This window comes from Phalacrocorax aristotelis, chromosome 3 (genome assembly GCF_949628215.1).
Source record: "Phalacrocorax aristotelis chromosome 3, bGulAri2.1, whole genome shotgun sequence".
In the NCBI taxonomy this organism is placed as follows: Eukaryota; Metazoa; Chordata; class Aves; order Suliformes; family Phalacrocoracidae; genus Phalacrocorax; species Phalacrocorax aristotelis.
The window spans coordinates 67,212,246-67,237,121 of NC_134278.1; the positions used below are offsets into that span (position 1 = coordinate 67,212,246).

The following is a 24,876-nucleotide window of genomic DNA, read 5'->3' on the forward strand; positions in this document are numbered from 1 at the left end:
TGCTGTACAGAAGGGTATGATTTTAATGGATCCATCTGGCTGTAAACAAGTGAACTTGAACCACAAGTTTTCCCCTTTCTAAAAACAACCGCTTATTCTTCAGCTTGGTCATGTATGATAACAAGAAATCACACTCATAGAAACACAGAACAGGTGGCAAGTATCCTGCTGTTAAAAACTCTGTACAGAACATTAGACATTGTTTAACTGGACTGCACATTTTAAAAAAAGTACACTGAAGAAGCCTTCACGTATCATTTCTTGGTAAGTTTCTGTCTCACATCAGCGCAGGGCTAATTACGACGGTCCTTCTTCCGTACTTTTGATTTTGGTGCTGCCAAGAAGAAATAGGAAGGGAAAAAAACCATGAGAAGTAAATTAAGGTAAAACCAGTGCCAGCGACCTTTTAAATTAGGTTGGTATCAAAATGGATCCATTAATGTGAAACCTACCATTGGGATTTTCTTGTCTGTAGAAAGCTTTTAACAGTTCCACTGCTTCTTTGGCACGATAGCCAGAAACGCACTGTTCGAATAAGAATGATGTTCATGAGTGCATCTGAGAATAACATATTCAATGCTTCACAATAATGCTTAAGTACAGAATAATTGTAAACAACTGTAGTGTCTGTTCCACTAATTTAACATGCGCCTTTAACTATTTGGGGGTCAGAAAATCTCCTTCTCAAGTTGAATACCTCATGTTTGAAAAATACTACGTTGAGGCTTAGCAGAGTAAATAATTCCCCTAATAACTCAAAAGTTAGGCAAAACAAACTTTCTTAGTAACTTAAGTAAAATTTTTATGCAATCTCCAATTTCTTTCTTATTAATGTGTCTCCAACTTACCTTATATGCTCTTCAAGCACTTGAAAATGTAAGAGACATGCACCTAGGTATTTATAGATAAGGCTACTACCAGACAACATATGTCCACACACCTATTCTTTATTCCTAACAGTCACCTCTCAGACGTCTTTGGTCCTTCCAAAATATTTTTCCAGGCCAAGAACATTAACGACAAAGAATTTAAATGTCACTAACACTAAGAGAATCTCCACCCACTCTAGAAAATGATGAATTACACCCATACATCCCACTGCAGTTACTTACAGAAACAAAGGAAGGATTTGCAGTAGCAAAATTAACCACATGCAAGTGTTAGCAAGTGAACACTCTTCCAATACTGACTATACAAATTAATTCAGGTGCTAGTCTCACGAACACCCTGACAGAAAGATCCTTAATATGTTTACGCTGGACTGCCAAACAGTATCGTCTTGCTGACCAAAATACTTTGAGCCACGAGCCTTTAGTGCTTATTTACAATGCTGACATACATTACTTATTTTTGACATTCGTTAAATCCTAAACGTTAAGTGTGGGAAAGAACTCTTAAGAACCCTAATCAGGATCCTTGTATAAGGCAGGGTCATCTACAACTGCATATTATGTAATAAATATAATGCTATAAATACTCTCATTCTCTAGGTATGTATAGGTATACAGGTATACTAGTATAATGCTGTAAAACACCTAGATTTCTGTATACTATACCTCCACTGAATGCCTGTCCAGCCTTTCTTAAGCGACTAAGATGCGTCATTCTCCCCAGTCTCTTCCAGTCCTTCAGTATCCTCACTGTTCAGAAAGTTTCCCGATATCCTAAACTAAATCTCCTCTGCTACTTTTGCAGTCTATATTTATTTTGGGATTTGAACTACGTGAAGGAGATCTAAGCTAATGCATTTTACATCATATATGGATAAACTGGCAGCAAAAATACAATCACTTCCAGTGGCTCAGCTAAAATCGAGGAACTTAGTAAGTTGCTGTTACTTGATCTTTATTGATTATGTCTTTGTACATTCTGCAGTTTAAAGTAATTTTTCCCTCATCTCTTCCTGCAGCATACACTTACTGTTCTAAGTATTACACATCTTTTAGATATACTCATTTCTTACCTTGTTCCACAATTATAATTCTTTCCTATCCTCTTTGATGCACTCGATTTTCTTTAATTTAAGGTCTTAATTTTTTAAATATTATTTTCTCGTAAAGTCAAGTTTATTTCACTTCTGATAATCTTTCATCTAAGTTCTTTTAAACTGATGCATAACATTCTCAAAGCACGGTAATGAAGCTAGGCACAGTACCCTAGCTGAAAAACAAAGGAAAATATTTTATAGCTTACTTCAAATGGTTCTCCTGTGTCCACCATATCATCAGATGAGATGCTCAAAACTGAGCCACAGCCTCCAAATCGCTCATTTCGACAGCCATATACGACCCGTGGAATTTATGTGAACGAGTTAAGGTATTAAGTTAAAGTGAAAAGCAAGCAGGAAGTAAAGTAGCCTGATTTAAGCAGTCATTAAATTCCACTAAAATGTGCTTGTACTTTTCAAACTAAATTAGTTTGCACTACAATTCCTCCCTCATAAAATCCGAGCTTACTTCTGAGTAACATAAGATGTCTTGCTGAAGATGCACATCCAGCCTTCCTCAGAAAAGGAGAAGCATGAATCCCAAAGCAGAGGCATACAAAGCCATGGTTTTCCAAGTGTTACAGCATTCAGAACTGAACACTGAACTGAGATTACCTCATTTTACATAATAACAGATATCTCTAAAATGTATTTTTACATCCCTAAGACAAATTGTTGTTTGTCATAATTTCACCGTTTCACTTTCATTCTTGAGTCTCTCACTATTTACCACACAGTACGTGGAGGTGGGTGCAGACTCTCACACGTAAGATGGCACCCCTGTTGGCTTTGTCTGACAGCCTCTGTGGGCTCACTGCCAAAAGAGTAACATTTTGACATATGGTTTCCCAGCACGAATAAGCATGAAAGGATACTCATCAAGCGCACAGCAGCTGCACACATGATACAAGGCTCTACGGTTACATACAATACTGAGTGTGCAAACACTTCTGTATAATCTCTGTTGTGTTGCTTGCACCAGTCAAGGACCTGATCGATTGCCACCATTTCAGCATGTCGAGTAGCCTAGGAGATAAAAATAAACATTTTCTTACAGTTTGCATTGATTCTCAGCTTTAATCGTCTCACTTGTGCAAACAAAATAAAAGGCAATGTCATGAAATTATTCTTTCAAGTCAAAGGTACAATGACCTCACATCCGATTTATTAATAATGCAATTATTTTTGCTACTGTACAAGAAGTAATGCAATGCTTTCTTGAGAAGTCTCTTTTTAGTATACCTCTTTGCTGGTTCAAGTTGCAGAAGAAATTTCATGCAGCCCAAGCTGCAGAAGAACCACTCAGACCAAGAAAGAACATATTCAACCTCAATCTCATATGCAGCACACACAAGATCCACAAGCGCAAACCAGTTTTTTCTTCAACCTGTTCCTAAGCAGAGGAGCCTGCTCAGAAGTTCTCCTCTCTCTGTCGTGCCAGCATAGTAAGACAAGACACGAAAGCTCTTCTTGGGGCTTAAGGGACATACAAAGCCCAACAGAACAATTCATCTAGCCCACTGTGCTTCCAAGGGCAAGAATGTAGGCCAGGTCAATTTCTCTGGAAATCCAAAGAAACTGCTCCTACCTGCTACTTTTTCCTCCCTCTGACAATGTTACTGTGCCTCCATGGAATGAATATGCTTCATATTGCATTCATATATTGCATATTCATATATGAATGACTTCAGTATGTTTCTGGAATTGCTTGGCCTACTGTGTAGACACAGTATTTTCAGTCTGCCATCAGGTTTAATGCTGCTAGGAAATAAGTACATGCACAGTAAATCCCACAAGAAATAGGCAGGGATTGCAGCATATGCCTGATTACAAAAAGACAGAATATTGATTTATCTTTTTTTTTAATCCAAGACAACTGAATGACGAGCGTCTTGGAGGTCACAGCAATAGGTACGGCACAAAAACCTGAACAGAAAAGAAGTGTTGACTTTAATTGCAGAGATAAACACAATCAGTAATGTCCCAGTATCACTCCGAAATGTCTGCAGCAGTGTTTTTTGCCAATCAAATGTCAGAGCAAAAACATCACAAAGTACTACTTATGAAAGGACTCCCCAGTTACAAAGCCTGATGCTTATTTGAGTTAAAGCTGTTTGTACTTTCCTTCCTTTGAATCTATTCTGGAAATAGATGTTTTTGACACAGGCATTAGACTTAGACTCAATCAATCCAAATTATACTTGTACCTCTGCTACATAGGTCTTTATGTGACCTTAGCTAACTTCCTCTCAATACATGAACCTGGGTTATTATTTTAGCACTTTGAAGATCTGTGGTGATAACTGTGAGATGCTCTACAGTATATGGCAAAGGGCTCATGTATAAATAAGTTACTGGTAAGTTTAATGCTGTTTAAAAATATTTTCAAAATCCTACAGAGATCTAGGTTGCCTATGCCTACATTAGCAAATACTGCAGTGCAAGAGGAGTGTATCTGTAGAGCAAGACAGCGCTGAGGACTCAACACCAATTCAGGGGAGTTTACACTGGCATAGCTCCAGTTTAGTCCCGTAGACTGTATATTCCCAGCAACAGCTGGAGTGCATTAGGTATGCTCCCCGAGCATATATTTTCAGCATAGTTTAATCTGAAAGGAAGACAGTTTGCCATCTCTGAGAGACAAACCAAAGCACAGCAAGCAGGCACAATCAAGAAATTTATTCCGTAAGTGCACTTGTGATCTGAACTACCATAGTAATGAACCCACTTGGAATAAAAACATGGATCTCAATATGCAGACATGATTCTTCCAGACCTACTAGTGGAATGTTGCCATGAAGGTTCCCTAGTTGAATAAATGAGATTACACCAGCTGAAGTCTCAGTGCACGCATCTTATGGAGGCACAAAGCACAACACCCTCCAGCAGAATGATGCCTCAGAACTGCTACAGCTACCAAAATCCACAAGTGTAAACTGTGGGTATTCTAATTTTGCGCCCCTCGGATCAGAAGAGACATGAATACCATGTTGTCTTTTCAACTCCTGAGCATGAATTGAAACCATATAAGCAATAAGCCTGCATTACCTGAAGAAAACATGCCTCTAACCTGTAACGCTGCTCTCTACTGAGTATACTGAGCAGCTTTTAGACCTCTGCTGATCTTGGGAGTACAAGTTAAGAACACATATGCAGCTGCTGTAAGTCATACCGGTTTCTGCAGTAATAGCAGACAACTACACAAAAGACATTACACTAACACAGAATATTACAAGACTCCAGTGCACCCACATCTTAAGTAATACATGCTTGTTTGGCCACCTCACCTCATGAAGACATGGGAACACCACAACAAATTCACCACAGGGTGAGAAAGGATTATCCAAGTTACAGAACAGTCTCTGTACAGATATTAACTAGACTATGGCTCTCAACTCACCAGACACAGTCATCAGTTTTCCAAGGTAAGAGGGCTACGGTAGAGGTTTATAAAAAAATCAAGAAAAATGTGGAAAAGCAAACAGTAAATTGTTATTTATTATTTCTCATAACAAGTGGGCACCCAATGAAATTATCAGGCAGCAGATTTAAAACAAACAAAAGGAAGTACTCTTTCACAAAGCACGTAATTGAATTGTGGAACTCATTGCCACAGGATGCTATGGAAGCCAAAACCATAAATGAGTTCAAAAAAGGTTTAGACAAATTCGTGGAGGATATGTGCACAGACAGCTATCAGAAACAAGGATCCAGATACAGTCTTGGGCTCTGGAAGTCCCTAAGTCATTCACTTTCAGAAGAGGAAAGGCTACGCAAGGGGAAGGCTTACACTAATGTCTTCATGTTTCTCAAGGTCCTACTTTAAGCATCTGCTAAAGGTCCCTCTTAAAGACAAGATATGGGGGAAAAACTGACCTTCTCAGTCTGCCTTAAGATTTTATTTTGTATTGAGCTATGACCAGACAGTCTTTTTTTATTGACTTGCCATGTGTAAAATCACATACAGAAAGAGATTACTTTCATTTTGAGTCACTGACTCAATTCGTAAGCTTCTATAAGCCCCTACTGTTTTTTAATTTGCCCAATCTTACGTGTTATTTAAAAGCCAAGAAAACAAAAGCAGGTAGAGTAGCAAGGAAAAGAGACTTGTTAGAGAGTGGCAAATAGCGTTCCAAGGAGAAATTATTTGAAGCTGATGTCAGTGGGGAAAAAAGCCTTGACAAAGCTCTAAAATAGTGCCCCAAACCGTGGCCAATGTTTTACAGACAAATAAAGATACCATCACTGCCCTGAAAAGCTTACCTTCTAAATCTTAGACAAGAATTAACACGTGAGAGTACAGGGGGCCAAAGCTCTAACTTCTATATCATCTTGTGGCTTCCTTAGTAATTTCAGAGTGCAAACAATACTTAATTTTCAATTATCATGTACCGTACTGGCAAGATGATCTGGGCAAAGACACGTGCTACAATGACCCAACGGAGAAGTCATCTGCATGTATCAACAAAGGACCTAAGACAGACTGCATTTTAGTGGGAAGGGAATGATTGCATCACACATGGGAATAAAGATGCCAAAAAAAAATAATTCTAGTTGGGTAGGGTCACAGATGTTATAAGGAAGAAAATTTTCAAGTTGTTCTGAGGCAAGACTGTGAACAAGCAAGTGTGGGAGCTGCCAGAGGGAACAGAGTACTGGCACAAACTTGTGGCTGTATCGCCAGGCTGTTGAAAGTAATGTCTTACACAGACATTTGTTGTGCTATTGCCCAATGAATGCAAGTAATGACCTGCCTAACTATTTTGAAATGCTGACGCCACAGCCATGCTCCTAAAAAAATAAAACAAAACAAACACAGCTGTATATAAACTCCTGTCCTCCCACAGCATCTCTGACATTACTGTGTTCTTCTATGGACACGCAGGGCAGAAACAAAGTATGCAGGGTGACAGGAGAGAGACTGGGGGGGAAAAAAAAAAAAAAAAAATCAGAGAGCTTTCAGCAACTAAATCTTTCTGCCAAAACAAGGAGCTTAGGAACAGAAAAGGAGGGGGTGTAAAGAAGACGCTACCTGCTCCTAACTCCAGTCAGTCGGATCAGAGGATGCAGGGACTTACTTAAGGAGAAGGCAGGGAATTTATTTGACACAAAGCCTAGTGGCAAGTTGATTCCTGAGCAAGGGTGGAATTGTAGGGAAGGACTGCAGATCTAACTGGATAAATGATCATTTTTTAAAAGTGGAAAGAAAGCTTGCAAGGAGTGGAAAAAAGCCAATAGCAAAGGCTAAAGGAAGAATCACCAAACATCAACGTTGCAAAACAAATTACATGAAAAGTAAAAATGTCTTGAGACAAAACATGTGAAAGAAGAATTACAACTACTACAGTGACCTCCAGATGATGCTCAAATACAATTATAGTACTACTCCAAAACAAAATCAGTATTTTGCATTTTCAAAAAAACATGACACAGAGAACATGGTCAAAAGGCAGAAAAAGAGTATGGAAGCAGAAATTACAGTGTACGGGATACAGAATTATGACATTAAAATTATGGAATTGCCTAGGGCATGGAAGAGGGATGAGGGGCAAAAACCCAAGCTGATAGATCACCTCCACCAGAAAAATACTAAAGAACTTGTGCACGAGGCTGCCAATCCCACAGCAATGCTTTTGATGTGTCAAGGGAGAGTATTGCGTGACTGAAGCTTGTCAGAGCAAAGAGAGTTACTGTAATGAAGAACAGGAAGGACACACAGTCCTGACATCTACTGATCCAGGATAGTCTCAACAGCAAAACATGCAGCATAACAAACTTTGAAGGTAATATTATAAGGGCTAGTCTATAAAAGGGAAAGGACATAGAATGCATATGGATTTACATAAGACAGCTGACACTAAATTAACCTAGTAACTTTCTTTGACAAATGTTTTTTCTAGGCAAGAGAAACACCCATCTCATCTCTCTGAGCTTCTACAAAGCTCCAGGCACAGCACAACACATGAAGTTATTGTCAGTCTGGGGAAAACAGCATAGCACAAGAAATGCAAGGTGAGCAAGCAAAGAATAGAAGTTGCTTTGAAAGGAGAAATATTTATCCAGAGGGAACTAATTAGCAAAGATGCTTGAAGATAAGTTTGCTTAAATGTTTTCAGTTGTGACATTGGCCTTAACTAGAAAAACACCTACAGAAAATAGCTAGCGATGTGATGTCTTTCATGTGATGAACGACATCATCAAAAGAGACAGGGTCAGAGCACCACTCAAGAAGGGGACGGCCTTATAGATGAGTATAAAAAAACCTAAATAACAAATGAAGAATAACAAAACAGTGTTAAAGACCAAGGCAGCTCCAGAAAAGATGGGTTGACTTAATTCCAGAAGAGTGGGAAGTATTGTTACCAAACAAGGCACAAGAGAAAGTCTACCTGGAATAAAGTTGACAGTTCTGGTTAAATGAAGTCAAGAAAGATGAATCAAAGCTGGAATGGATGTATATACGAATTATTGGAATGAACACAGAAAGAAAGCCTATCTTCTGAGAGGAGATTAAAAAGCTGACTTGGGAAAAAACAAAAGCCAAAAGGGAATACGACTTTAAATACCACCAAGCTATGTAAAATAAAGGATGACGCTGGCACAAGAACAGAGATAACAGATATAAACAGACAATAAAAAGTTTAAAACTGGAAATAAGATGTTTTCTAACCATCTGAGGAATGATGTTCTAGACAAGTCCTCCAATGTGAGGTGGGACAAGAAATTAGTTTCAAAATGGTCCTTGACAAATTTATGGTGTCTGCTGGAACTGCCTCAATGGTTCAAGAGGGTTTTTTTTTTCCCCCCAGGATTGTTTCTAAATAATGCCAGAAATCGTTAGGAGAAAACTGAAAACAATTTCCTGCATCCACATTTCCCAGCAAGTGCCTCTTTTTCAAGCTCACATTTTCTTTTAGACTCTATGGAGCAATTAAGTATCTGATACAAAATTTAGAAGCACTAAGTACACAGCATTTCCAATCACTATAATATAAGCATTTATGAAAATTAAGCCACAAAAGAATTGAAACTTGAGCTAAACAGAAATTGAAAAAAGGACTGGCTTTCAAAGATATTAACAGTTTACTCTTTCAAAAATGCAGATGAATTTTTTGAAATCAGGCTGCTTAGATTTAAGTGCATACCTTCAGGCAACCCTGATGTTAATACAAAAAAAGTCTGAAAGTTTCCCTAAGGTTTTTAAGATTATTTTGTTATCAATCTTGTCAGTTACATTCTGCCCGTATGACTTTTACACGGCATTACTATCTCTGGTGCAATTTTCCCACAAAGTGTCTGCTTCCTCACAGTATTTACACTGATTTAACTCGAGATAGCTAGCTTCAGCTTCTCCGTCATCTCTCTCGAGCTGCATTAGAATTATTTTAATATGTTATGGATTGTCCTGTAGTACACATTAGTATAATGATTCATTTTTATTGTTACGTTTTTGAGCTTAGAAGGCTCATTTTCACCTTCTGTTATATTTTCAGATTTGAGACATCTGAGTTAGAGCCAGATCCTGCAACCAGATCCATTTATACAAAACTTCCAGTTGCACAAAACCCCTGTTGGCTTTAATGGGTCTCTTGGCGCGTATAAGATCTAATTCGATGGCTAAAATTGCAAGCCTCACATCTAAAATTTACAGGCAGTCTTTTTTAGGATGAACAACTTTGTCAAAGGAACAACTTCTGTAAATTAAAGGTGAGATTTCGTTAGCCTGCACATTCTGTAACACGCAACTTCCCAACTCCTCGTCTTACCCCCGCCCCTTCCAACGTACGACTATTAACGTTTTATCCCTTCATTTGTACGGCAGCTTCCCTAGCAAAGCAACGGAGTTCGACTTCCAGTTTATATTTCATTGCTTCTCAGATAAACCTTAGCGCGAAACACGAAAGCGCCAGTCCGCTCAGGACTATAAACGCTGTTTCTGGAGTGCCTACGGGAAGAATTTCAGCAGAAAGGCCGCACAGGTCGCTCCTGCCTCACGCTTAACCCCCCGGTGATTTCAAAGGCCCCCAACTCACGTTCTTCGTCTCGTTAACCTCGTTGCTGCCCCTCCCTACGACCTCGCCGTTGTACACCAAGAGGCAGCCGACGGGAACCTCACCCTTCTCCAGCGCCTCTTTAGCCTGCAGGACGGACAGATAGATGGAAGGAAGGAAAGAAGAGGACGTTACCCTCAGCAGGTACGCGCCAGGCTTTAAGGAAGCTTCACTCTCGTGCCGCCGTGAGGGAGGCCGCGGCCCAGCCCCCATCCGCTCCCCTCAGGCCGCCTCCTCCTCCTCCTCCTCCTCCACCACCGCCGCTTCCCCACCGCCTCTCCCGCCCCACCGCGGAAGAGCGGAGCCCTCACGGCGGGGGCGCAGCGGGAGCGCCCCGACCCCTGTCCGCACTGACCACTTCGAGGGCCTGGTCTATCCAGGCCACCGCCTTCTCCTCCTCCTCCTCCTCCATGGCCGGCACCGGCGGAGCGCGGGCGGCGTTTCCGGGGGCCCGGACGGCGAGGCACGGCGGGCGGGGCCGCTGCTACCGCCCCTTCCGCCGAGGCGAGGGGCGGCCGGGCCGGGCGCGCAGGATGCTCCGGTCCCTCTGGAGTTTCCTCAAGCGGCACAAGAAGAAATGCCTCGTTCTTGGCACCTTCCTCGGCGGTGAGCGCCCGGCAGCCGGGCTGAGGGGCGGCGGCGGGCAGTAACGGGGCTCGGCTCGGCGCGGGGCCGACCTCGGGGCCGTGGGGCCTCCCTGCTCCCGGTTCCCGCAGGGCGAGGCCCCCTCAGAGACGGCGCTCGGCCCGCTGGTCGGGCGGGTTCCCCGCTGGTCGGGCGGGTTCCCCGCTGGCAGGAGAGCTTGTCTGCCGCCGAGGGAGCGCCGCGGTGGCGTGGAGCAGCCCCTCGCCGCGCCGGTGGGACCAAAGCGCGCCCACCGACCGCCTGCGGGAGAGCTCGGGGGTGGGGGGGTCTCCTAGGCAGGGAGGAGAATCTACACCTTGTCCTCTAATGCCTGGAACACAGGGGTCCAAGCGGCCTGGGTGTTCTTACGGTGGGTGTTGGTGTTGCTCTGAAACGGCGTTTAACCGTGCAAAGCGTGGGTGGCGTTTGTGTTGTTTATTATTTTTGGGACGGAGGCTGAAAGCCTGTACTTTTCAAAAAGTGACTTGTGCGTTGAGGTGAATTGTCAAGTAAAAATCAGCTGCAGACACGAGACTTCACTGGAGGGGAGGATTTACATTAATTATTCAAGCTGTCCTTTCTCTCTTAAGGCTCTTGTCTAACCTGTAGGGTGGGTATGGTCTGGTAAGCTCCTCCTTTCTTTGGAGCTATTACAAGGTTATTTTTAGTCGGAACTGGATTTAAAAGAACACCTTGGATCTATCTCTGTGTTTACTATTAAAGTGCATATCTGTGCAGCTGGAGATTAGATACTCCTCAAAAGGTAGAATCACACCTTTGCGTGCTCAGTCATCACATGTGCTTACATTTTATACAGATAACACAGAATTAAATACTATAGAGTTGCTAAAGAAAGTTTATATTTGTTTACACCCACTGGAACTACACATAGGGCTACAGGGTCTTTGCAGTACGTTTTGTCTTGTGTTCAGGTGGGGTGTCTTGTGAAGGTGAATTGTCTATACTTCTGGCTTGCCTTGGTGGTTGCGTCCTCTGCATCCCTTCAGTATGAATCCCTTCTGCATTTTTCCAGAGTGCTGATTGGTACACGGTAATAGGTTAGACAATGTTTACTGAGGTACTTGTCAGGCTGCTTCTCCAGTTTATCCCTTCGCCTGTGAGTTTTCTGACTCTAAGTACAGTTGAACATAACGTTCACCAGTTTCTGAGCCACCACGCTTACAGCCCACCATGTTAAGTGAACAGGTTTACTTCAGTATACCAGGCTGTAACCTGCAAGCTGTAACCCCCTCACCTTAACTGTCTTTGTGAGGGTGGTGGGCGGGCAAATGGAAATAGTAAAAACATGAGTTGTCCCAGTTTCAGCTCATAAACAGGGTTCAATATCCAAGTGGCAGAGCAGATGTCAAGGAGCTTGTGGCTTTTGATAGTCCTCATAGCCTGAAAGCCTAAATTCATCATGTAGCCATCTGCCAGCCTGCAAACCATCCTAATATCGCTGGATTTGCAGCTTTTCCCTTATGGTTGGGGCTGTTTACGTACAGTTCAGTGTCACTTTCACTAAAATGCTACTGACTGGATCAAGTGCACTTAAAAATAATCAGGGACTAAAATAAAGTCATTTGAAGTATGACCAATCCAAAAAAAAAAAAAAACCAAAACCAAGATGCCCCTCTTGTAACAAGGGTTTTAACTTCTGACTGAAAATATTGAACTATGCTGTCATTGCCTGCAGCATGGATCAAGTACCTGTTTCCTCAGGCCATGCAGTATTAGAGGGTTCTGTAGCAAATTGCTTTTTTCTGCTTGAGACTCTGTAGTTAGTCAGGGCACCCACAAGCAGGGGAACGTCATTAGCTGCCAACAGCTGCAACTTGCACCATGGTATTTTAGGGCAGCCTGGAAGATGGGGAGGGATTTACTGCAGAGTGCTGCACTACAGTTGTTCAGAAGCTGAATCTTGAGTGCTTTGGCCATCCACATATTAGTTATGGATCAGACCTTAAAATAACTCCAGGAGCTGTGGTAATGCCATCACCAATGAATCAGAACTCTGAGATCCACAACAGAGTCTCCTCCAAAAAATACTGCCTAATGTTGGAAGGTAGAATGCATCTTTACATCGCTGCTTTAACGTGAAGACAGAATATTTGGAAGTAGCTGAATGATTTTAAGAAAAGCATCCTAATCTGCTGATTAAATACCAGGGACTGGAATCTACATCTTTGGTGTTTGGGCTCTTAAAAAAAAATTAAGAGCTGTAGGTGCATTTTCTGGGAAGGAGGATGTAACAAGGAAAATAGGATATCACAGGGTTTAATGATTTTAAGTCTAACTGGCACATGGTCAGAGATTAATGTGAGTATTTAATGATTCGTTGGACAGTACAGAAAAGTCTGTTATTACTGATACAATATTATATCAGTGTTGTGTTACTGAAGAGTTATTGCACCAAAGTCTGAGTTGGCTGGTAGCCCTAGCCTTTCCTCTGTTTACTGAGATGGGCTCCTTGTGTGTTATCAGTGGCTGTCATTCTTAGTGTAATTTCTGTCAATCCCAATGCTGCAACAGATTTTTTCTGCTGATGAAGATACAAAACTCGTAAGAGCTCAAACTGAGGGAAAAGCAGCTGAGATGCGTGTAATTTTCCCTTAATCATAGAGTCAGGTTGAGAAGACCTCAACTTAGCAAAGACCCTGTACAAACCCTTTCTTCAGAAGTCTGTTCTTTTAGCAATATAAAGTAAATTGCATGCAAACAAAATCCAGTGCTCTGGGATCAAACCCACCAGAAATATTTAAAGCAGAGAGAGAGCTAGCATGATGTAGGTGGAAGGATGCGTTATGTTCACTTATTATTGGATAGGTGGATTTACCTTAAAGTGGCTTCTATCTTGGTGCTCAGCGTTCAAAGCAGATTTCAGTGGATATTACAAAACAATTCACTGTTGAAATTATCTCCTTGCAGTAGAACAGCAAGTTCAGGGTGTACCTGCAATGTATGGTTCTGATTTCAGTGATGAATTAACTATTGTTCAATTTCACCTGTTGCAACCTTTGGCTTGCAGAAAGAGCATTTCAGTTCAGAAGTCTGTCTGCTTAGCAAAGAAAGTTGTCTTGGTTTGTGGGTGAGTGCAGGGGTGTTAAATACATTTTGGTGTGACCAAGAGAGTAAGGCTTTAGTGCCTTTTTATTCTAAATATGGTTTTCAACCACAATGGGACAGTTGTATGTCAGTTGATGCATGGTTTACTTGTACATAAGGACAAACCACAACTTGCGGAGCTGTTGATGTTCTGGAAGGATGCAGGTTTCTGCATGTCAGTGCAATTTCTATATAATGAAATTCTTAAAACTGAAATTTTTCCCTTAATTTTTTTTTTTCTGGGGGAAGTATGGCAGTGAGGGTAAAGGTTACATAGGGTTGTAAAGAGGTTTCCTGAAAACTTGATGCCTCCTTACCACTGGTTACCACTACCATTCTTCTGCTCATGTCTCCATTCTACCTGTGAGGAAAGGAAAGAGCTAAGGGAGAGGTAAGCCATAACTTATGTGATGTCAGAAATATTCTACCTGTTTGAGGTCACTGGTATGAATATCTTAAGAGCCTGCAGATTTTGTAAGCTACTTCCATTGTTTACATTTAGATGCAAAGAGACTGTACATTGCTATAGCCCAAGAGGGCTACAGAGACATATTAGAGCATTTTTATCTCAACTCACTGTTCAGACGTATCAAGGTGTAGCTTCCCCAGGTATTCCTAGTGTTGTAGGAGAGTGTTGTGGTTTAACCCCAGCTGGCAACTAAGCACCACACAGCTGTTCGCTCACTCATCCATCCTCCTCTGCCTCAGTGAGATGGGGAGAGAATCAGAAGGGTAAAAGTGCAAAAACTTATGGGTTGAGTTAAAAAATAGAAATAATAATAAATTGTAAGGAAAGGGGGGGATAACAGTGAGAAAAATAAAATCCAAGAAAGACAATTGATGCAAATGAAAACAATTGCTTACCACCAGCCAACCTGATGCCCAGCCAGCCCCCCAGGCAGCACCCCACCCCACCCCCCACCAACTGCTCCCCTAGTATAGTTGCTGAGCATGACATCATGTGATGTTGGATATCTCTTTGGTCAGTGGTCCTGGCTGTGTCCCCTCCCAGATTCTTATGCCCCCCGTCCAGCCTGCTCGCTGCTGGGGTGGGGTGAGAAGCAGAAAAGGCCTTAGCTCTGTGAAAGCACTGCTCAGGAGCAACTAAAACATCCCTGTATTATCAACACTGTTTCCAGCACGAATCTAAAACATAGCCCTGTACTAGCTAGTATGAAGAAAATTAACTCTATCCCAGACAAGACCACCACAGACAGCCAATACAAGTGTAAATACATTTCACTTTGTAGATCAATTTTAAAGCAGTATGAACTGTAGTTCAAGATCCTTACTGAGGTTGCTGTACCTGAAGGTTGTGGCATCAGGTGATATAATCCTAGTTTGTACCACTCATCTGTTTCTGAACCCTCTGTGAATTGGAAGTGTTGTGATGGCATTACAGTAGTTTGCATAGTTCACACTTTAATGAAGGCAGAAAAAGGTTTATGTAGAAATTATCTTTTGGGAGGTCTCATTATTGCTGAATTTTCTTAATTCCTGGTTTTGTATAGAATATATGGGAAAGATTCAGTATGAAGTTCCCTCTATGCAACGATTTAGGAATTAGACATGAGTGAAATGTTGCTGATCCCTCTTTTTGCAGACTTCCTATGCTATACTGAGAAGTAAATTGAGTTATATTAGCTATTGTAAAAAGTTGGTGTCCACTTTGCTGGTTTATGACAACAGAGGCTTTCAGAGTGTCAGTCTAGTTTCTCACAGTTGCATTAGCAGACTTGATGTTATGGCAGTTCTTGGCATGTGGCTTTATCTGGTCCTGCTTCCAACTCCAAGTGACGATGTTTTCGTGTGATGCATTCAGTCTGGACTTCTTGGAAGTCTGTGTTATTTTCAAGTCTCCTGAATTAATGCTACCTGTATCAATATAGACAGACACAGTAGTTCTAAAGTAAAATGTGAACATGCACGGAGACTGACTCCCAGCTCCTTGAAATGTCCCATAAGCCAGAGGCTGGCAGAGGCTGTGATGCCACATTTAGGTGTGAGCAACTAGTGGGCTGAAGGTCATTGTCACAAACAAGACTCAAATTTTCCAAGTGTGGTGTGGTGTCCTCCAGGCGACTTAGAGGCACTTACAAGCCACACAGTTAGTAACAGAGACAGTCCGCTGCTGACGTCCAAACTTTGTTGCTGTTCATTGGTTTTGCTTAAGCTGGGTGGATGGTGTAACTTTTACTTTGGTTAACTTGTAATGCATTGTGTTCCCAAAGATGAAGATGATATTGGAGTAAATAACGTCTCTTATTGGTGGGTCAAAGTTATGGCTCAGTTCAGGGGGAGGAGGGGAAATAAGACTACCTGTAGCTGATGTTGCATCATTTTAGACATCATTTTTTCCAGAAATTCCTTGTTAAACCTTGATGACTCCTAATGCAGCTTTGGACCCTCCGAGGCACAGCAGTTCTTAGTACAGAGTAATGACACAGCTTTAACAGTATTAAGCAATTAGGTGTCTTAATTATAAAGGTGCTGCTTCAGCATATCACTCAAGGGCATGCGCAGGATTCTCCTTGGATTGTTTGCATGTCTGCCTGTGTCCTGTGTACGTGCAGGAAGAGTCCTTTTTTTAATACTTATGGGACCTTTCTGCCACAAAACCTGGAGTTAAAGGATTTCTTTTGCAGGAGAAAAATAAACAAAAGTAGTTATTTGGACAAATTACTATGTCTGAATGTAATGTGAAAAATGTGTTGGGATAAAATGATTGGAAAAATCTTGTGTTCAAAAATTATTTGCTAAGACTAAAAAAATTGTTGATGTTTCAGTATATTAGCTGGAAAAAAAAAATCAGTACCCTGACAGTTGTGTTCTAAATACATACTATTGGCAGGAATTGATAACAATTGATAATTGTTATTTGTGGAGTCTCATTTTGGTTAATAATTTACAATGGTAAAGTTGCATTTTATGTATACGGAACCATAATATTCAAGTTTGCATCTAATGGAGTGAATCTTCCACATGTTACGTGCTCAGTCTGCCTAAAGGCTGAAGCAAGAGAGTGACTTCACCGGTTTTATTTTATGAGGCTTTTGGGAAATAAATGGAAATGACCGTGGTTGTTCCAAACTGGTCTGGCTTGTATATGCTTATTAGGAAACATCATGTTGATACGAATAGCTGGGGTTTTTTTCAACCATCAATACTGGGGCACAAAGTTGACAAGCCTTTTGAAATACTGTTGGTAGTTTTGGAGAACGTATTGAAAAGTTTTAATGATCTAAAAAATGTAGCTGAATTCAAAATCTTGGAGTTGGGGTTTTGTTGTTTGGGGGGGTTGTTTTGGTGGTTTGTTTTTTAAGTTTTCATGAATCAGGCTTATAAAAATAGTTTTAAAACTTTCAGCATTCAGAAACTGTTAAATGCCTTGTTCATTCAGATATTAACTTTGAAAAATTAAAATGGAATTTTGAAGAAAACCTTGTAGCTCTGTTTACTTTGAAAGTGCTTGGTGGGAAAATATAAAAGACTTAATTTTGATGTTCACACTTATACTGTGTACCACTATTGACTTGACAGAGTTTCAGTACTTAGGGGATTGCTCCCCAGTGGACAGGTGATCAACTTGTACAATCTGCTGGGGTTTGTTCCTGCGTTTTCTCTCCCCCCTCCCAATTCTTTCATGAAAGAACATGGGGAGAGCTTGTTATATGCCTAAATAGGTAACTGCTGCTACCAGTGTGTTCAGGAGGCAGCAAAGGAACTTGATACACAGGAGGTGTTATGAGAAGCCCTAGATGGAGGGGGAGAAATTCAGACAAAGCAGCTTGCAGTGGGCAAAGGTGCTGAGGATAAGTATAGAGACATAGTGGTAGCTTGAGGAATGGCTTAGAAAGGGGAACGGAGATGAGGGAAGATGAGAAGAGGGCTGTGGGCAGCTTGGAGGGATCGCTGGACCCCTGCTCGTGTGGGAAGAGCAATTGGGGAAACGTCAAAGTGACATATGTTGGGAGAGGAGGAAATGTAGAGCAAAATTTTTTGGTGGGTCTTTGTGGAAATAGAGATTCATAGCCAGAGTGATGAGGGATGATCAGATCCTCAAGGACAGGAAAAGAGTGGGGCTGGAGAGCAGGAACCAAGCATGGTAAGGAATAACAGGGCCACAGTCAAGGCCTACTGAAGCAAAGGTTCTTCCTACAGACAAGTTTCGGCACCAAATGAAGGAAGTGTTTGTAACATTTTACTTTTATGTCACATTTAAGACTTGAATTTTATCTCAAATTTCTCCTAATTTTATAAAGATATCTTTTTTAAAAAAATGTAAGTTTTCATCCATCTCCAGACCTGTGCATTTCAGTTTCTTTTTTCTGTTTTTGTTATGCTGCATTTTTTTCTCTTCCCAATATTTGCTTCAGTCTCTTCAGTGCTAGTTGTTCATGGTGCAGTAGTGCCAAAATTGCTGCCTTTGCAAGGCAAGATATAACTTCTCAGGAAAGTTTCTTATACTGATTCAAGTCATTACCCCTGACATTTTAATTAATTTTGAAAACATTATTTCTGAGTATTACTTTGTCAATCACTGTTAAAATACTCAAGACCCACATATTCCAAAAAAACTCAGTTTATACCCTTATGGTTTAAAATCAAAGAAAGGGGCTGAAGGGGCTTTCCTCACTTTTTTAAAGCGGCTTCTAATATGAAAATCTCTCTGTAGGAGTCTATTTACTGGGAAAATACGGGCAGAAGAAAATCAGAGAAATCCAAGAACGAGAGGCAGCTGAGTACATCGCCCAAGCGCGAAGGCAGTATCATTTTGAGAGTAATCAGAGGACGTGCAATATGACAGGTAAGATAAGGAAATAGCTACCATTCTTGATAGGTGGAATTATTTGGGGACTTAAACTTTATAATGACAGTGGAAAAAGAATAAGAAATGTAGGTTAATTCAAACTCTTAATTAAATACTAGTGCATAAATAGAGTCATTTTTATATAATAAACACAGAATATGAAGAATGGAGGATTGAAGGGATTTCTAGAGGTCATCTTAAACCTTGGTTTGAATATATCCATATGTAACGCATACAGATATACGTCTGGGTTATCATTTTTTGTCACTTCAGGACCCTTTGTGTATTTCCCTAAACTACATGTGGTATTGAGGTGTGAAACAGCACCCAGCTTTCTGATTTTACAGCAGGATTATTTTATTCCTTATAACATGTTAGTAAGCTACACAGCTACTTTGTTCAGCCTCCTAGCTTTGCCTGTTGAGCAATGCGGTTTACATTGTATAGCAGCTATTGAGTGAGAGCTGGGGATAGGTTTATGATGATTTTTTTTTGTTGACAGGTTTTTTTCCCTTTTTTCTTTTAATAACAGTGCTGTCAATGCTTCCAACATTGAGGGATGCCTTAATGCATCAATTAAATTCTGAGAGTCTCACATCCCTTCTTAAAAATAGGTAAGACTGTTTTGTTAATTGTGTTAAAGATCACTTGTTTTGATCACAAGATGAGCCCTTTTTTTTTCAAATTCCGTATTTATAGTGTAGAAAGCATGCAGGATTTTGGTTCTGTGTCCCATTGAGTCAGTAGTCTTAAAGTATTTTGAAAACACTATGTAAATATTTTGTGTCATGTTAGATGTATTTTGATAGGTATGGCTGGCGTTTTCCAAACATTAAAAGAAATAATAGTTCCTTTAAGATGCTGCAATGAGAGCCATGGTTTTCGTTGAAATGCTTGTAAGATAGGCAGCTACAGCACTTAACATGATCTAGTCCTCTCAGACAGAACAGAGTATCTTGACTGAGTTGTTGATGTTGTGTTTTGTAAAAAAAAAGTTTATGTAATCTTATCAAGGTCAGATGTGAATAGTAGTGGAAAGTATCCAAGATGAGATTGCAAGTGGATGTAAGCTATGAGAAGTAATTTTTTTTTTTCTTTTTGAAGTAGAACAAATAGGGGCATGTCATACATTAAGAGGAATGCTTCCCTGTCAGAAAACACCTTTGGTTTTCTTACAACTGCAGGAACAAATAGCATATTTTTAAATACATAAAGTGCCTGATAGCATACCTTGAAAGTAGAGTAAGCTGCTTGGCATTTGGCATGGAGTAAAAGTGTTATGTAGGCAGTTAACACAGGGTTTCTGACTTGCTCTAGACTGCCTTTCTAGCTTACCTCCCACTGGCTTATTTATATAGCTATAACAGCTGACCAGCATTTAATAGACTACCTACCCAGTCATTGTCTTTTTTCGGTCAAAAAACTCCCACAGCAAGGCAACAGAATGTGATATTTGAAGTGGGAATTGCAGCCTGAACAATGTTTTTATAACAGATTATCTCAGAATTTGCAACTGTAATTGAATATTATTTACCCAAAACAACAAGATATTAGGAAATGTTAATTTTAATGGAATATTTAATAATGTGTCATTACTCATGGAGTGAACAAGAGATCTTGTGGATCACCAGATTTGTCTTCTGGACAGTGCAGCAAAATAGTCTACAAAGGCCTGTAATTCTTTGTTCAGTGGCAAAGACATATAATGCCTTTGTTTGCTCTTTTTCGCATGCATTCTTCTATCAAAATATATCTGGTGTCCCTAACTTGTTTGACTAGCTGAAACAGTTAACAGGTACAGTGACATGCTTCTGAATTCCAGTAATCCCACTGAAAATAGAGATGAGACTTTCTGATATTATTGTTACACATTTCTGAAAACAAATATTTTTTTTTTAAATGCTGGTTACATGCAGTATCCTGTAAGCATGGGTGTCCATTGGGAGTGCCACCTTACAGTGGAGTTCGTGTCTTGATGCTTCCTTTTTTGATTTGTGCTGAGGATGTGATTGAATGAGATGAGGTGAAGTCCCTGCTGCTGTACCTTGCAGGTGTTGTGTATCTTCCACCTATTCAGCACTGAGCTTTATTCCAAACCTGTGGGTTTTTTTATTTGCATTGGCTTTTGCTTCCATAGCAGATAGCGGTTTTCCAAATAAATAAATGTGAACTAAAAGTTGAGTTCTGAGTAGCAGCTGAGTCTTAGTAAATTGCAGCAGATGAAGGCTGAAAAATCCATTTCAACTGTTAGGCTTAATACTTGCAGACTTAAACTGTTACCTGGCTGTTGCCTTATGTTGTGAGGAGAAATTTTGTAAGCGTGAGCTCTACAAAATGTTTTGACATAATAGGTGCAAATGTAGTTGGCTGACGTTGATGCATTGGCTTCTCTTTCTCTCTTCAGTTGGCATGGAAAACTTACATAAGCAACAAACATGGTTTCGAGTCCTGTTATGTGTTTTATCTATAGAATTATTACTGTAGTTTTTTTAACAGTTTTTCCATTGTTTTGCTTTGAAATAGCTTTTAAAACTGTTGATTTATCTTGCAAAAAGTGAAGTATATAAACTGTTTGTGTATGTGCCATGGATCCTTGTGTCTCTTCCAGCTATCCTTTCTTTAATCTGTCTCTTTACTTTTGGAGTTGTAGACTTCATAGTTTATTATATCAGGGCATTTGCATTATTTGATAGCGGTGAGCTTAAAAATTCATTGTTTATGTAAGTGAGATAACGGTCAAACTAATGCCAGAGTACACGTTTATTCCAGACAGATTAAAACATTCCTCAATAGTTAATTGTGCCTGTAAAAAGAAATGTTTTCTGGTGAAAAGTGTAGTATTTTTTATAAACTAGGTTACTGTAAAGTCTAAGCATGAGTTAACTGCCTGCCCTAAATAATTAAGTGTTAATTCTGATCCTAAGACACTACCAAATGCTCCTCTAAGTGACTGTCACAAATTACTGCTTCCACGATAGAGATACAGTAGCCATTCCTTAGTGACAGCGCTTAACCGGCGAGAATGGCCAGTGAAACTTTTTGGATGGTTAGCTTGCTCTCATCTCTGCTACTGCTGCTATGTTGCTAACATTACCTGTGGCAGTAGTTATAAATATACAGTGTAACCTAGGCAGTTCAGGTGCACGTATGCAATCTACAGCCTTGCTCTTTTGACTGCAGAATATACAAAATTTTAGGAATCAGTCAGGTCAAAAAAGTAAACACACCTCAACAAAAGAAAAAAGATCAACTTGAATTTGTGTGGATGGCGCAAGGCTTCTTTTCTACAGATGGTCACAATCTTTTTATTTTTTGATGATCAAATCTGAACTTTAAAACCAAGTCAGGCAACGGTAAATCTTGCAAGAAGGTAGGATATAGAAATTCTGGTCCTGCTCTCATTATACAGAGGGGGGTACAGAAAGCCCTACTGAACTGAGGCCTACATTAAGTATATACAGGATCAAGGCCCCAGAAAGTCCACTTTGTATCTACCATCAGTGGGCTTTTTCTGACCGCTTAGCACAGTAACTCAAAATTAATAATATAAGTGTATAACTGACATCATGAACTACAACATTTATAGGTTAGAGTTCGAATATCTTTTCTGTGACTTCATAGCGTGTTGTATATATACTGCTTTCTTGAATGAGGCAAATCAATGTAGACATGAATCCGATCTGAAAAATTTAGTAGCTAAATGAGCTCACCTTAGAGCACCGGTATTTCATTTAACATGTTTGTTAATTTCCAAGGAAAACATACTTTTTGATATTTAATATTTCTATTTATTTTTCCCACAGGCCAGCAAACAAGTTAGAAATATGGGAAGATTTAAAGATAATAAGTAAGTGGAAATGAAAGATTCTGTCTGCATAATACTTAGCATAAATTTAAAATGTCTTTCACCTCCTTTAAAATGCACACTTTACACTGGGTTGTTGTTTCAGTAGATATGAAGATAGTGTGACACAGTATATGACAAATCTCCTCCCTGCCCCCCTCCCAAAAGCTCCTCATGAATTTTTCATAGCCCTGAGGGAAGTTAGAAGCTCAGAGACGAAGGTGAAGAATTTTGTTGGCCTTCATGTTACAATACTCAAGAAAACTTTGTGAGAACTTTCTTTGCCATCACAGAAAAATAACACTAGTCTTTTGGAAAGTTCTGTGCTGAACCTAACAGAAAACTTCAATCAGAAATGTAGGCCAGCCCTTACATGGCCAGCACTTTCCTCTTTTCCAGCCTGTTGGAGATAACCGCCATAGCAGTGGTTATGAACCCCTCGGTTCATCTTCTTATTTATTGGCTGATGGAAGCGGAAGGGAAGGAAGAATAGTGAAGTCAAATAATTATGTAGTGAATACTACTGAGCTTTTTTACTACTTCTGATTCCTTGGCGCCATTTGTTATCCCTGCCACCTCCCTGGTTTTGTTTTTCCTTCCTTTTTGTTTCGTTTCTGCTTTTCACAACACCCGTACAGATCCTACTTTTGATCTGGCTCCTTGCTTCCCATGTCCTTGCTACTCAGCATTCATCCATATTTATTCATGTCCCTTCTTCCACACATTCTCTGTTGCCTAGTGGCTGGTAGCTGATGTTCATTTTAATTTTCTTTCTTTAGATACTAGCTGCTTCTGCCTCAGGTAGCTTTTTTTCTCCCAAGCTGCTGTTATGCCTTCTGTGTCTTAATTGCATGATGAGGGCTAACATACTGGGAGTGTTTCCTGGCCTAATGGAGAAAGATGATTTGCAAGTACATCCATTTTCCTTCTGGAGCAACTTCTATATTTTTTATTTTTTTTTCCAAAATAACTTGTGTAACATGCAAAATAATATGAATATAGGACTTTAAATGGGACACTGTAGATGTAGATCCAGCACATTTAGACTCGTGACCATCTTGGGTATGTGTTGTGAGAATGTGTTATGACAACCAATGAGAGGAATGTGACTGTGTATTTAAAAGTTATCAGCACTTCTTGAGTCTTGGAGAGCACTCTCCCTCCTTGACTCACCCTTATTTCTTTGACTTTGAAGTTATTTTGTTTTCTCTTTTCAAGGTTTCACAAGAAGCATTGTAGCTGTATATAGTACCTGTATGCTAGTAGTTCTTTTGCGAGTCCAGTTAAATATTATTGGCGGTTACATCTACCTAGATAATGCTGCGCTCTGCAAAAATGGCACAGTAAGTTTCTTGTTTTGTTTCAAAGGTAGAACTTCCACTTTCTTGGAAGTGAAAGAATTATTTAGTGAGAGATAAAAAGCTCGTAGCTTAGGAGCATTAGAATGAAACCAAGAGCTCTTGTAAGAGTTGGAGATGTGGAAGCATTACTGGAAGTAACATATATTGATGTGTTTTAATAGCCTCTAAATTCAGGTGATTCAGTGACACTGTTGCTTAAGAAAATACTAGCAATATTGAAGAATACCTTTTGTCTGCATTTGTATTGCTTAAAGAAGGTTACTTTGTATCTAAACACCATCATAAAATAATTTCTTTTATTAATCTTTTGTGAAACAGTAATACTGTGTGAATGATCCAAGATAACGTGTACAAATGTATATAAATGTTTAGGTCTTCCAAGCACATATGTTAATTCCCACAGTTAAATTTTCCTAGGATTAAAGAAGGAAAAAGTTGTCTTTGAAATTCTTGCTATATTGTTTAACTCCAAAAGGCTATCTACCTAAATGTCTCTTGGTGGGGCCAAGCAAGGTAGAAGACTTGGTTTTTTATATAGTATATCTATCACTGCTCAATAAAAATAGATCAATCCCACAGTAAGCACATACCCTTTGTGCAGAGTAAGACCTGCAAATTGTTGGATGGCTCATCTGAAAATAATGGTTACAAACTTTGACTAGTTGTTGTGTGCCCCTCTGTGATAGCTCCTGCTGAGAGTCAAGGAACAGGATGTCAAGGCAGGCCTGAGGAAAGTTTTCATTAAGGAGGCTGGGGTTGATGGAGGTCATGCTTCATTCTGTAAAACCTGAAAAAGCTCTTTTAAAAGGGCAAGATGAGCGTGGACTAGAAATGTGTTTCCTTTCTGTTATTGTTCCAGTAGAGAATGGGGTTGACAGGGCCAACTGAGGCACTCTGCTGGAGCAAACTGGGATCCTGTCTCAGTTCCAGAAAGCTTCTTTTCTATCAGACAGGCTTTTGTTAGGGTTGAGCATAAATATCCTATTCCACTAGGTTTAATTTTTGGGGTTGTAGAGAGTCTAGTTGCACCTGCAATGCAGTTTCTTTAAGAGACTTTCCTATACATGAATGAAAAGTGAAAGATTTTCCTGTGC

General features: G+C 40.1%; 2 protein-coding genes across 3 annotated transcripts in view; one reads left to right on the forward strand and one right to left on the reverse strand.

Annotated features, from left to right (window-relative positions):
- Positions 1–10,517, reverse strand: ADAT2 (adenosine deaminase tRNA specific 2). 2 transcript variants are annotated; one of them, XM_075087817.1, is made up of 6 exons: positions 10,394–10,517; positions 10,021–10,125; positions 2,863–3,013; positions 2,194–2,300; positions 453–525; positions 1–334 (listed from the first exon to the last, which is right to left on the reverse strand). In XM_075087817.1, exons 1-6 carry the CDS (start codon positions 10,448–10,450, stop codon positions 294–296), a joined length of 534 nt encoding a protein of 177 aa, XP_074943918.1. In that variant the 5' UTR covers positions 10,451–10,517; the 3' UTR covers positions 1–293. The 2 variants fall into 2 exon arrangements, with proteins under 2 accessions (XP_074943918.1, XP_074943919.1); XM_075087818.1 differs by lacking the exons at positions 10,021–10,125; positions 10,394–10,517 and adding an exon at positions 10,174–10,295.
- Positions 10,449–24,876, forward strand: part of PEX3 (peroxisomal biogenesis factor 3) — a 19,626-nt gene continuing 5,198 nt past the window's right edge. Inside the window, exons 1-5 of the mRNA XM_075087816.1 lie at positions 10,449–10,644; positions 18,443–18,574; positions 19,110–19,191; positions 22,381–22,424; positions 23,640–23,764. Of these exons, the coding sequence (XP_074943917.1) occupies positions 10,449–10,644; positions 18,443–18,574; positions 19,110–19,191; positions 22,381–22,424; positions 23,640–23,764 (579 nt within the window). The remainder of the gene's footprint in view (positions 10,645–18,442; positions 18,575–19,109; positions 19,192–22,380; positions 22,425–23,639; positions 23,765–24,876) is intronic.